At 43.1% G+C, this 12695-nt stretch overlaps 1 protein-coding gene and 1 long non-coding RNA gene across 7 annotated transcripts in view; one reads left to right on the forward strand and one right to left on the reverse strand.

Moving 5' to 3' along the window:
* LOC149977374 (uncharacterized) overlaps positions 1 to 12695 on the forward strand; it is a 934188-nt gene that overhangs the window by 407096 nt on the left and 514397 nt on the right. The gene's annotated exons all lie outside the window — the stretch shown is intronic.
* The window catches only part of LOC110489549 (guanine nucleotide exchange factor VAV3), a 189254-nt gene that overhangs the window by 13776 nt on the left and 162783 nt on the right, over positions 1 to 12695 (reverse strand). For all 6 annotated transcript variants that reach the window (XR_016486490.1, XR_016486491.1, XR_016486489.1 and 3 more), the window contains 2 exons: positions 11412 to 11499; positions 10392 to 10524 (listed from right to left, as the gene is read on the reverse strand). Coding sequence is in view for 2 of the 6 variants with exons in the window: in XM_036945704.2 (XP_036801599.2) it covers positions 10392 to 10524; positions 11412 to 11499 (221 nt within the window). In the remaining 4 variants the exon portion in view is untranslated. The remainder of the gene's footprint in view (positions 1 to 10391; positions 10525 to 11411; positions 11500 to 12695) is intronic.

The following is a 12695-nucleotide window of genomic DNA, read 5'->3' on the forward strand; positions in this document are numbered from 1 at the left end:
GACATTTTTATTTATTTTAAAACCGAAAAAACAACAAAATACAAAAACTAGCGTAAAGCTACATGCAGTGCAGAAAGCGACTACACACAAACAAGATCCCACAATCTAAGGTGGGAAAAAAGGGTTGCTTAAGTATGACAACGATAAACAGCTGCCTCTGATTGGGAACCATACCCGGCCAACAAAGAAATAGAACACATAGATTTGCCCACCCAAGTCACACCCTGACCTAACCAAATAGAGAATAAAAAAGGCTCTCTAAGGTCAGGGCATGACACCCGCCTTATCTCAGTTCACTGATCACCATAGAAGCACCCACCCGTAGCAGGCGCTCCAGCAGGTATATTTTACTGGTCATCCCCATCAAGCCAATTCCTCCTTCTGCTGCCTTTCCTTTCAGTTCTCTGCTGCCAATGACTGGAACGAACTGCACAAATCACTGAAGCTGGAGATTCATATCTCCCTCACTAGCTTTAAGCACCGGTTGTCAGAGCAGCTCACAGATCACTGCACCTGTACATAGCCCATCCGTAAATAGCCCATCCAACTACCTCATCCCCATACTGTTATTTATTTGATTTATTTTGCTCCTTTGCAGTATCTCTACTTGCACACTCATCTTCTGCACATCTATCACTCCAGTGTTTAATTGCTATATTGTAACTATTTCTCCACTATGGCCTATTTATTTATTTTATTTTTTATTTTTTTATTTCACCTTTATTTAACCAGGTAGGCTAGTTGAGAACAAGTTCTCATTTGCAACTGCGACCTGGCCAAGATAAGGCATAGCAGTGTGAACAGACAACACAGAGTTACACATGGAGTAAACAATTAACAAGTCAATAACACAGTAGAAAAAAGGGGAGTCTATATATACATTGTGTGCAAAAGGCATGAGAAGGTAGGCAAATAATTACAATTATGCAGATTAACACTGGAGTGATAAATGATCAGATGGTTATGTACAGGTAGAGATATTGGTGTGCAAAAGAGCAGAAAAATAAAAATAAATAAATAAAAACAGTATGGGGATGAGGTAGGTGAAAATGGGTGGGCTATTTACCAATAGACTATGTACAGCTGCAGCGATCGGTTAGCTGCTCAGATAGCAGATGTTTGAAGTTGGTGAGGGAGATAAAAGTCTCCAACTTCAGCGATTTTTGCAATTCGTTCCAGTCACAGGCAGCAGAGAACTGGAACGAAAGGCGGCCAAATGAGGTGTTGGCTTTAGGGATGATCAGTGAGATGCACCTGCTGGAGCGCGTGCTACGGATGGGTGTTGCCATCGTAACCAGTGAACTGAGATAAGGCGGAGCTTTACCTAGCATGGACTTGTAGACGACCTGGAGCCAGTGGGTCTGGCGACGAATATGTAGCGAGGGCCAGCCGACTAGAGCATACAAGTCGCAGTGGTGGGTGGTATAAGGTGCTTTAGTGACAAAACGGATGGCACTGTGATAAACTGCATCCAGTTTGCTGAGTAGAGTGTTGGAAGCAATTTTGTAGATGACGTCGCCGAAGTCGAGGATCGGTAGGATAGTCAGTTTTACTAGGGTAAGTTTGGCGGCGTGAGTGAAGGAGGCTTTGTTGCGGAATAGAAAGCCGACTCTTGATTTGATTTTCGATTGGAGATGTTTGATATGGGTCTGGAAGGAGAGTTTAGAGTCTAGCCAGACACCTAGGTACTTATAGATGTCCACATATTCAAGGTCGGAACCATCCAGGGTGGTGATGCTGGTCAGGCGTGCGGGTGCAGGCAGCGAACGGTTGAAAAGCATGCATTTGGTTTTACTAGCGTTTAAGAGCAGTTGGAGGCCACGGAAGGAGTGCTGTATGGCATTGAAGCTCGTTTGGAGGTTAGATAGCACAGTGTCCAAGGACGGGCCGGAAGTATATAGAATGGTGTCGTCTGCGTAGAGGTGGATCAGGGAATCGCCCGCAGCATGAGAAACATCATTGATATATACAGAGAAAAGAGTCGGCCCGAGAATTGAACCCTGTGGCACCCCCATAGAGACTGCCAGAGGACCGGACAGCATGCCCTCCGATTTGACACACTGAACTCTGTCTGCAAAGTAATTGGTGAACCAGGCAAGGCAGTCATCCGAAAAACCGAGGCTACTGAGTCTGCCGATAAGAATACGGTGATTGACAGAGTCGAAAGCCTTGGCAAGGTCTATGAAGACGGCTGCACAGTACTGTCTTTTATCGATGGCGGTTATGATATCGTTTAGTACCTTGAGCGTGGCTGAGGTACACCCGTGACCGGCTCGGAAACCAGATTGCACAGCGGAGAAGGTACGGTGGGATTCAAGATGGTCAGTGACCTGTTTGTTGACTTGGCTTTCGAAGACCTTAGATAGGCAGGGCAGGATGGATATAGGTCTGTAACAGTTTGGGTCCAGGGTGTCGCCCCCTTTGAAGAGGGGGATGACTGCGGCAGCTTTCCAATCCTTGGGGATCTCAGACGATATGAAAGAGAGGTTGAACAGGCTGGTAATAGGGGTTGCGACAATGGCGGCGGATAGTTTCAGGAATAGAGGGTCCAGATTGTCCAGCCCAGCTGATTTGTACGGGTCCAGGTTTTGCAGCTCTTTCAGGACATCTGCTATCTGGATTTGGGTAAAGGAGAACCTGGAGAGGCTTGGGCGAGTAGCTGCGGGGGGGGGGGGGAGCTGTTGTCCGAGGTTGGAGTAGCCAGGCGGAAGGCATGGCCAGCCGTTGAGAAATGCTTGTTGAAGTTTTCGATAATCATGGTTTATCGGTGGTGACCATGTTACCTAGTCTCAGTGCAGTGGGCAGCTGGGAGGAGGTGCTCTTGTTCTCCATGGACTTCACAGTGTCCCAGAACTTTTTGGAGTTGGAGCTACAGGATGCAAACTTCTGCCTGAAGAAGTTGGCTTTAGCTTTCCTGACTGACTGTGTGTATTGGTTCCTGACTTCCCTGAACAGTTGCATATCGCGGGGACTATTCGGTGTTAGCGCAGTCCGCCACAGGATGTTTTTGTGCTGGTCGAGGGCAGTCAGGTCTGGAGTGAACCAGGGGCTATATCTGTTCTTAGTTCTGCATTTTTTGAACGGAGCATGCTTATCTAAAATGGTGAGGAAGTTACTTTTAAAGAAAGACCAGGCCTTACCTCCCTAATCCTACCTCATTTGAAAACACACTGTATATAGACTTTTTCTATTGTATTATTGACTGTATGTTTGTTTATTCCATGTGTAACTCTGTGTTGGTGTATGTGTCAAACTGCTATGCTTTATCATGGCCAGGTCGCAGTTGTAAATGAGAACTTGATCTCAACTAGCCAACCTGGTTAAATAAAGGTGATCTGGCCTACCTGGTTAAATAAAGGTGATCTGGTCTACCTGGTTAAATAAAGGTGATCTGGTCTACCTGGTTAAATAAAGGTGATCTGGCCTACCTGGTTAAATAAAGGTGATCTGGTCTACCTGGTTAAATAAAGGTGATCTGGTCTACCTGGTTAAATAAAGGTGATCTGGTCTACCTGGTTAAATAAAGGTGATCTGGTCTACTTGGTTAAATAAAGGTGATCTGGTCTACCTGGTTAAATAAAGGTGATCTGGTCTACCTGGTTAAATAAAGGTGATCTGGTCTACCTGGTTAAATAAAGGTGATCTGGTCTACCTGGTTAAATAAAGGTGATCTGGTCTACCTGGTTAAATAAAGGTGATCTGGTCTACCTGGTTAAATAAAGGTGATCTGGTCTACCTGGTTAAATAAAGGTGATCTGGTCTACCTGGTTAAATAAAGGTGATCTGGTCTACCTGGTTAAATAAAGGTGATCTGGTCTACCTGGTTAAATAAAGGTGATCTGGTCTACCTGGTTAAATAAAGGTGATCTGGTCTACCTGGTTAAATAAAGGTGATCTGGTCTACCTGGTTAAATAATGGTGATCTGGTCTACCTGGTTAAATAAAGGTGATCTGGTCTACCTGGTTAAATAAAGGTGATCTGGTCTACCTGGTTAAATAAAGGTGAAATAAAACATTTAAAAAATAGATCACGGCTTTCAGCCAATCAGCATTCAGGGCTCCAACCACCCAGTTGATATATATATATATATATATATATATATATATATATAACCCTGGCTAGTTACTAATGAGGTGAACCTGGATTCACAAGAACCCTGTCAACCTGTGGTATCTGTGGAGGAAGATCAGAGGAGAAATCTGATGAGGATTTTAATACCTCTCTACTCTGTCGGATATCTGTTTCCATACAACCCTCCGAGGAGCTATCTACCGCTAGACACATATCATGCAGGTAACTCAATATACTTTAAAATGGCTAAAACCAAATCAAAACGGTGTGTGAATGATAATGGACCTACATTCATATAGGTTATTGACTGTCCAGCTCACTAATAATCACTGCAGTCAGGGAGCATCAGAAATGCCTGTTTATTGTATGAACATTTTGACGGCAAGGAAATATAACACATTGTTGTTGAAGTCCGAATGCTATCGACATCCCTGCTCTTGAGGGTTGACTATGTTGTAAAAGTAGGAACCAGGAGGGATTCTTCTCAGATATGTAGATATGCATAGAGTCAGGTCCAAAATGGAAGATAACCATGTATTAGCATTTCAGCCATGCATTAGCATTTCAGCCATGCATTAGCATTTCAGCCGTGCATTAGCATTTCAGCCATTCATTAGCATTTCAGCCATGCATTAGCATTTCAGCCGTGCATTAGCATTTCAGCCGTGCATTAGCATTTCAGCCATGCATTAGCATTTCAGCCATGCATTAGCATTTCAGCCATTCATTAGCATTTCAGCCATGCATTAGCATTTCAGCCGTGCATTAGCATTTCAGCCATGCATTAGCATTTCAGCCATGCATTAGCATTTCAGAAATATCACATTTAAAATGACTGATTAACCTTCATGTGTAAAATATGACTGTTCTCAGATGTTTTATTCATACAAGTGATATCTAGAACATGAATGGGTTCTTCGGGTGAACCCTTTGTTGGTTCCAGGTAGAACACTTTTGGTTCTGGTAGAACTGTTTTGGGTTCCAGGTAGAACACTTTTGGTTCTGGTAGAACTGTTTTGGGTTCCAGGTAGAACACTTTTGGTTCTGGTAGAACTGTTTTGGGTTCCATGTAGAACCTTTTCCACAGAAGGCTTTACATGGAGCCCAAAACAACTCTACCTCGAAACATTATTATTATTTTTTTTACCTGTTTTGGAGAAGAACAACTTATTTTTGTTATTTATAAGTGAAAAAGGGAGCTGAATTCTGTGAGCTGGGGCGTTAGACAGGAGGAGAGGGAAGGAGAGAGGTTAGAGTTCAATTATTTCAGTGGGGGACTTGTCTTTCCTCCTCCTTCCTCTCTCCATTTTGTCTGTCTGTCTGTCTGTCTGTCTGTCTGTCTGTCTGTCTGTCTGTCTGTCTGTCTGTTTGTGTGATTGTTTTAAGGCCGAAAGACATTTGAGAGACAACTAAATGCAAACGGAGCTGACTGGCAGCAGCTTCTGACTGACTGTATTTATCAGAGTGAGACTGGCAGCAGCTTTTGACTGACTGTATTCATCAGAGTGAGACTGGCAGCAGCGTCTGACTGACTGTATTTATCAGAGTGAGACTGGCAGCAGCTTCTGACTGACTGTATTCATCAGAGTGAGACTGGCAGCAGCTTCTGACTGACTGCATTTATCAGAGTGAGACTGGCAGCAGCTTCTGACTGACTGTATGCATCAGCCTTTCCTTTCTGTGTTTATCTCCCCACTTGCAAAACAACCTTCAGCAAACCCTGGGAGATTTTCTTGCGCTTTTCACACGGTGACATATGGTGCTACAGTGAAATCTCATCTCCGCACCGGTTGAGGCACCAGGTTGCTCACCACTGGGATCCAGGATCCAACATGCCTCTTCTCCTCTGTCTCTGTTGTCTTTTATTCATGGTGTAACAGCAACACAGGACTATATAGTATTCAGTATTCACCTGTCATCTAGACCATCTAGACCTGTCATCTAGACCATGTAGACCTGTCATCTAGAGCATGTAGACTTGTCATCTAGACCATGTAGACCTGTCATCTAGACCATGTAGACCTGTCATCTAGACCATGTAGACCTGTCATCTAGACCAAGTAGACCTGACATCTAGAACATGTAGACCTGTAATCTAGACCATCTAGACCTGTCATCTAGACCATCTAGACCTGTCATCTAGACCTGTCATCTAGACCATCTAGACCTGTCATCTAGACCTGTCATCTAGACCATATAGACCTGTAATCTAGACCATGTAGATCTGTCATCTAGACCATGTAGACCTGTCATCTAGAACATGTAGACCTGTCATCTAGACCATGTAGACCTGTCATCTAGACCTGTCATCTAGACCTGTCACCTAGACCATCTAGACCTGTTATCTAGACCATGTAGACCTGTCATCTAGACCATGTAGACCTGTAATCTAGACCTGTCAACTAGGCCATCTAGACCTGTCATCTAGACCATCTAGACCTGTAGACATGTCAATTCGACCATCTTGTCCTGTCACCTAGACCAGTCATTTAGACCTGTCATCTAGACCATCTAGACCTGTCATCCAGACCATCTAGACCTGTCATCTAGACCATCTAGACCTGTAGACATGTCATCTAGACCTGTCATCTAGACCATCTAGACCTGTCATCTAGACCATCCAGACCTGTAGAAATGTAATCTAGACCATCTAGACCTGTCATCTAGACCATCTAGACCTGTCATCTAGATATGTCATCTAGACCATGTAGACCTGTCATCTAGACCTGTCATCTAGACCATCTAGACCTGTCATCTAGGCCATCTAGACCTGTCATCTAGACCTGTCATCTAGACCATCTAGACCTGTCATCTAGGCCATCTAGACCTGTCATCTAGACCATCTAGACCTGTAGACATGTCATCTAGACCTGTCATCTAGACCATCTAGACCTGTCATCTAGACCATCTAGACCTGTAGAAATGTCATCTAGACCATCTAGACCATCTAGACATGTCATCTAGACCATCTAGACCTGTCATCTAGACCATCTAGATCTGTCATCTAGACCATCTAGACCTGTCATCTAGACCTGTCATCTAGACCATCTAGACCTGTCATCTAGGCCATCTAGACCTGTCATCTAGACCATCTAGACCTGTCATCTAGACCATCTAGACCTGTCATCTAGGCCATCTAGACCTGTCATCTAGACCATCTAGACCTGTAGACATGTCATCTAGACCTGTCATCTAGACCATCTAGACCTGTCATCTAGACCATCTAGACCTGTCATCTAGGCCATCTAGACCTGTCATCTAGACCATCTAGACCTGTAGACATGTCATCTAGACCTGTCATCTAGACCATCTAGACATGTAATCTAGACCATCTAGACCTGTCATCTAGACCATCTAGATCTGTCATCTAGACCATCTAGACCTGTCATCTAGACCATCTAGACCTGTCATCTAGACCATCTAGACCTGTCATCTAGACCTGTCATCTAGACCATCTAGACATGTAGACATGTCATCTAGACCATCTAGACCTGTAGACATGTCATCTAGACCATCTAGCCCTGTCATCTAGACCATCTAGACCTGTCATCTAGACCATCTAGACCTGTCATCTAGACCTGTCATCTAGACCATCTAGTAGACCTGTCATCTAGACCTGTCATCTAGACCATCTAGACCTGTCATCTAGACCTGTCATCTAGACCATCTAGTAGACCTGTCATCTAGACCTGTCATCTAGACCATCTAGACCTGTCATCTAGACCATCTAGACCTGTCATCTCTTGACTAGACATAAAACATTCCAGCAGTATTGTCATTCAAATTGTCACTGTCTCATGCTAAAATGAATGGATGCCAGAGTGTAGAGTAGAGTAGTATAGTATAGTGTAGTGTAGAGTAGTGTGTAGAGTAGTGTAGTGTAGTTTAGTATAGTATAGTGTAGTGTAGTGTAGAGTAGTGTAGTGTAGTTTAGTATAGTATAGTGTAGAGTAGTGTAGAGTAGTGTGTAGAGTAGTGTAGTGTAGTTTAGTATAGTATAGTGTAGAGTAGTGTAGAGTAGTGTAGTGTAGTGTAGTGTAGTTTAGTATAGTATAGTGTAGTGTAGAGTAGGGTAGTGTAGTATAGTGTAGTGTAGTTTAGTATAGTATAGTGTAGTGTAGAGTAGGGTAGTGTAGTATAGTGTAGTGTAGAGTAGGGTAGTGTAGTATAGTGTAGTATTGTGTAGAGTAGAGTAGTGTAGAGTAGAGTAGTGTAGTGTAGTGTAGAGTAGTGTAGTGTAGAGTAGTGTAGAGTAGAGTAGTGTAGAGTAGAGTAGTGTAGTGTAGTGTAGTTTAGTATAGTATAGTATAGAGTAGTGTAGAGTAGAGTAGTGTAGTGTAGAGTAGTGTAGTGTAGAGTAGTGTAGAGTAGTGTAGTGTAGTGTAGAGTAGTGTAGTGTAGAGTAGTGTAGTGTAGTTTAGTATAGTATAGTGTAGAGTAGTGTAGAGTAGTGTAGTGTAGTGTAGTGTAGAGTAGTGTAGAGTAGTGTAGTGTAGTTTAGTATAGTATAGTGTAGAGTAGTGTAGTGTAGTGTAGTTTAGTATAGTATAGTGTAGAGTAGTGTAGAGTAGTGTAGTGTAGTTTAGTATAGTATAGTGTAGAGTAGTGTAGTGTAGTGTAGTTTAGTATAGTATAGTGTAGAGTAGTGTAGAGTAGTGTAGTGTAGTGTAGTGTAGAGTAGTGTAGTGTAGTTTAGTATAGTATAGTGTAGAGTAGTGTAGTGTAGTGTAGTTTAGTATAGTATAGTGTAGAGTAGTGTAGAGTAGTGTAGTGTAGTTTAGTATAGTATAGTGTAGAGTAGTGTAGAGTAGTGTAGTGTAGTGTAGTTTAGTATAGTATAGTGTAGAGTAGTGTAGAGTAGTGTAGAGTAGTGTAGAGTAGTGTAGAGTAGTGTAGAGTAGTGTAGTGTAGTGTAGTTTAGTATAGTATAGTGTAGAGTAGTGTAGTGTAGTGTAGTTTAGTATAGTGTAGAGTAGTGTAGAGTAGTGTAGTGTAGTGTAGTTTAGTATAGTGTAGAGTAGTGTAGAGTAGTGTAGAGTAGTGTAGAGTAGTGTAGTGTAGAGTAGTGTAGTGTAGAGTAGTGTAGAGTAGTGTAGTGTAGAGTAGTGTAGTGTAGTGTAGAGTAGTGTAGTGTAGTTTAGTATAGTATAGTGTAGAGTAGTGTAGAGTAGTGTAGAGTAGTGTAGTGTAGTGTAGTGTAGAGTAGTGTAGTGTAGTGTAGAGTAGTGTAGTGTAGAGTAGTGTAGTGTAGAGTAGTGTAGAGTAGTGTAGTGTAGAGTAGTGTAGTGTAGTGTAGAGTAGTGTAGTGTAGTTTAGTATAGTATAGTGTAGAGTAGTGTAGAGTAGTGTAGAGTAGTGTAGTGTAGAGTAGTGTAGTGTAGAGTAGTGTAGTGTAGTGTAGAGTAGTGTAGTGTAGTTTAGTATAGTATAGTGTAGAGTAGTGTAGTGTAGAGTAGTGTAGTGTAGAGTAGTGTAGTGTAGTTTAGTATAGTATAGTGTAGAGTAGTGTAGAGTAGTGTAGTGTAGAGTAGTGTAGTTTAGTATAGTATAGTGTAGAGTAGTGTAGTGTAGAGTAGTGTAGTGTAGAGTAGTGTAGTGTAGAGTAGTGTAGTGTAGTTTAGTATAGTATAGTGTAGTGTAGTGTAGAGTAGTGTAGTGTAGTTTAGTATAGTATAGTGTAGAGTAGTGTAGAGTAGTGTAGAGTTGTGTAGTGTAGTGTAGTGTAGTTTAGTATAGTATAGTGTAGTGTAGAGTAGGGTAGTGTAGTATAGTGTAGTGTTGTGTAGAGTAGAGTAGAGTAGTGTAGAGTAGTGTAGTGTTGTGTAGTGTAGTGATGTGTAGAGTAGTGTAGTGTGGTGTTGTGTAGTGTAGAGTAGAGTAGTGTAGTGTTGTGTAGAGTAGTGTAGAGTAGTGTTGTGTTGAGTAGAGTAGTGTAGTATTGTGTTGAGTAGAGTAGTATTGTGTAGAGTAGTGTAGTATTGTGTTGAGTAGAGTAGTGTAGTGTAGTGTTGTGTAGAGTAGTGTAGTGTAGTATTGTGTAGAGTAGTGTAGTATTGTGTAGAGTAGTGTAGTATTGTGTTGAGTAGTGTAGTGTAGTATTGTGTAGAGTAGTGTAGTATTGTGTAGAGTAGTGTAGTATTGTGTTGAGTAGTGTAGTGTAGTATTGTGTAGAGTAGTGTAGTATTGTGTAGAGTAGTGTAGTATTGTGTTGAGTAGTGTAGTGTAGTATTGTGTAGAGTAGTGTAGTATTGTGTAGAGTAGTGTAGTATTGTGTAGAGTAGTGTAGTGTGTGTGCATAGTGATAGTACTGTGTACTCACTCTTTCCTCCAGGTTTGTTGGTGCAGAGCATTGCAGCGGGGCTCTCCTGCTCTCTGTAGGGGAACTGCAGTGTTGTGTCCAGGCTTCGGAAGCCTTCCCTCAGGGAGTAATGTTGATAGTACTCAATCAGTTCCTGCACACCCATACACCCATACACCCAGGCAAACACTCTCACAGTTAGCAAAATAGCCTTAAAAACACTTAAAAACACCACTTCTATGAAAATGATGTGTGAAAAATAATAGTGTACTTTATATCGTTCTAAATGTGTTTAAAAATTCCCTCTGTCCAGTTACAAATTACCTTTAAGTGAAAATGTGTCAGGTAGTTTTACATTTTATGAAAAGTTTGGCAACAATAAAAGTAGGCTATGTGTAAAGAATAGGACTACAGAAGAAGACTACAGAGGAGGACTACAGAAGAAGACTACAGAGGAGGACTACAGAAGAAGACTACAGAAGAAGACTACAGAAGAAGACTACAGAGGAGGACTACAGAAGAAGACTACAGAGGAGGACTACAGAAGAAGACTACAGAAGAGGACTACAGAAGAAGACTACAGAGGAAGACTACAGAAGAAGACTACAGAGGAGGACTACAGAAGAAGACTACAGAAGAGGACTACAGAAGAGGACTACAGAAGAGGACTACAGAAGAAGACTACAGAGGAGGACTACAGAAGAAGACTACAGAATAAGACTACAGAAGAAGACTACAGAGGAGGACTAACAGTAAAAATGTCCTTTGTAAAGCATAGCTAAAGCCAACATAATATTGGGTGAATAGAAGGGAGAGAACACATCCAATCCACCCAGGACCAATCCCTGTCTATAACTCTCTACAAGGCCTACAGGCAGTGAAGTAAACCACACCGGTAAACCAACTCTAATTGCAGCCATTTTCACACAGCAAGCAGCTAAAATAAGATTCATGTTTTGACATATAATTCGAGAAATGCTACGAGTGAGTTATTTCTGTGTGAAATGCATTGAGGGCGTTGAAAAAAGGAAACAGACTCACTAATATACTCCCGAACTTGTTGTTCTCTGCGATGTGAAAGCAGCCGTCCCTGTTCAGGATCTTGATGTGCTTCACGTCGTTGCTGTACCTGTGGCCCATTAATAAGTGATGAGTGTAATTTTCTGGTGATCATTGCGATCGATGTTGATAGACCGGGGCACCATTCCTCACTACCCCTTGGTATTTCAGGAGCCAGGGGGGAGGTGGAGACTGACGAAGGGACAGTCGCCCCCCATTTAGGGGGGCCTGAGCAGGACCAAGTAGGGCAGTAGGAGGGGATTATGGAGGGTATAGAGACACCGAGCCCTGTCCTCTCTTGATCTCTTTAATTCTCCATCATTATTCTCTTATCTCCCTCTCAGAGCAGTAATACCCCTAATAACGTGGCCTGATCCATATTCTACACACTAAAACAAACCCCAGTCACAGGTCAATTGTACACTGACATTTTGACTGACTGGCTGGGTCCTCTTGGCTCGACTCTAGTGGTTGTAGCTTGTAGAAGGAAGGTGGCAGGGCCTCAGTAGAACAGTGTAGCTTGTAGAAGGAAGATGGCAGGGCCTCAGTAGAACAGTGTAGCTTGTAGAATGAAGATGGCAGGGCCTCAGTAGAACAGTGTAGCTTGTAGAAGGAAGATGGCAGGGCCTCAGTAGAACAGTGTAGCTTGTAGAAGGAAGGTGGCAGGGCCTCAGTAGAACAGTGTAGCTTGTAGAAGGAAGATGGCAGGGCCTCAGTAGAACAGTGTAGCTTGTAGAAGGAAGGTGGCAGGGCCTCAGTAGAACAGTGTATCTTGTAGAAGGAAGGTAGCAGGGCCTCAGTAGAACAACAGAGTGCAGCTTGTAGAAGGAAGGTGGCAGGGCCTCAGTAGAACAGCAGAGTTATACAGAGGGGGCCAGGGATGGGGCCTCAAAAGAACAGCAGAGCTATGCAGAAGGGGCCAGGGATAGGGCCTCAGTAGAACAGCAGAGTTATACAGAGGGGGCCAGGGATAGGGCCTCAGTAGAACAGCAGAGTTAAACAGAGGGGGCCAGGGATGGGGCCTCAGTAGAACAGCAGAGTTATACAGAGGGGGCCAGGGATGGGGCCTCAGTAGAACAGCAGAGTTATACAGAGGGGGCCAGGGATAGGGCCTCAGTAGAACAGCAGAGCTATGCAGAGGGGGCCAGGGATAGGGCCTCAGTAGAACAGCAGAGTTATACAGAGGGGGCCAGGGATAGGGCCTCAGTAGAACAGCAGAGTTAAACAGAGGGGGCCAGGGATGGGGCCTCAGTAGAACAGCAGAGT

Source organism: Oncorhynchus mykiss, chromosome 15 (genome assembly GCF_057628025.1).
Source record: "Oncorhynchus mykiss isolate SJ-2025 chromosome 15, ASM5762802v1, whole genome shotgun sequence".
Taxonomy (NCBI): Eukaryota; Metazoa; Chordata; class Actinopteri; order Salmoniformes; family Salmonidae; genus Oncorhynchus; species Oncorhynchus mykiss.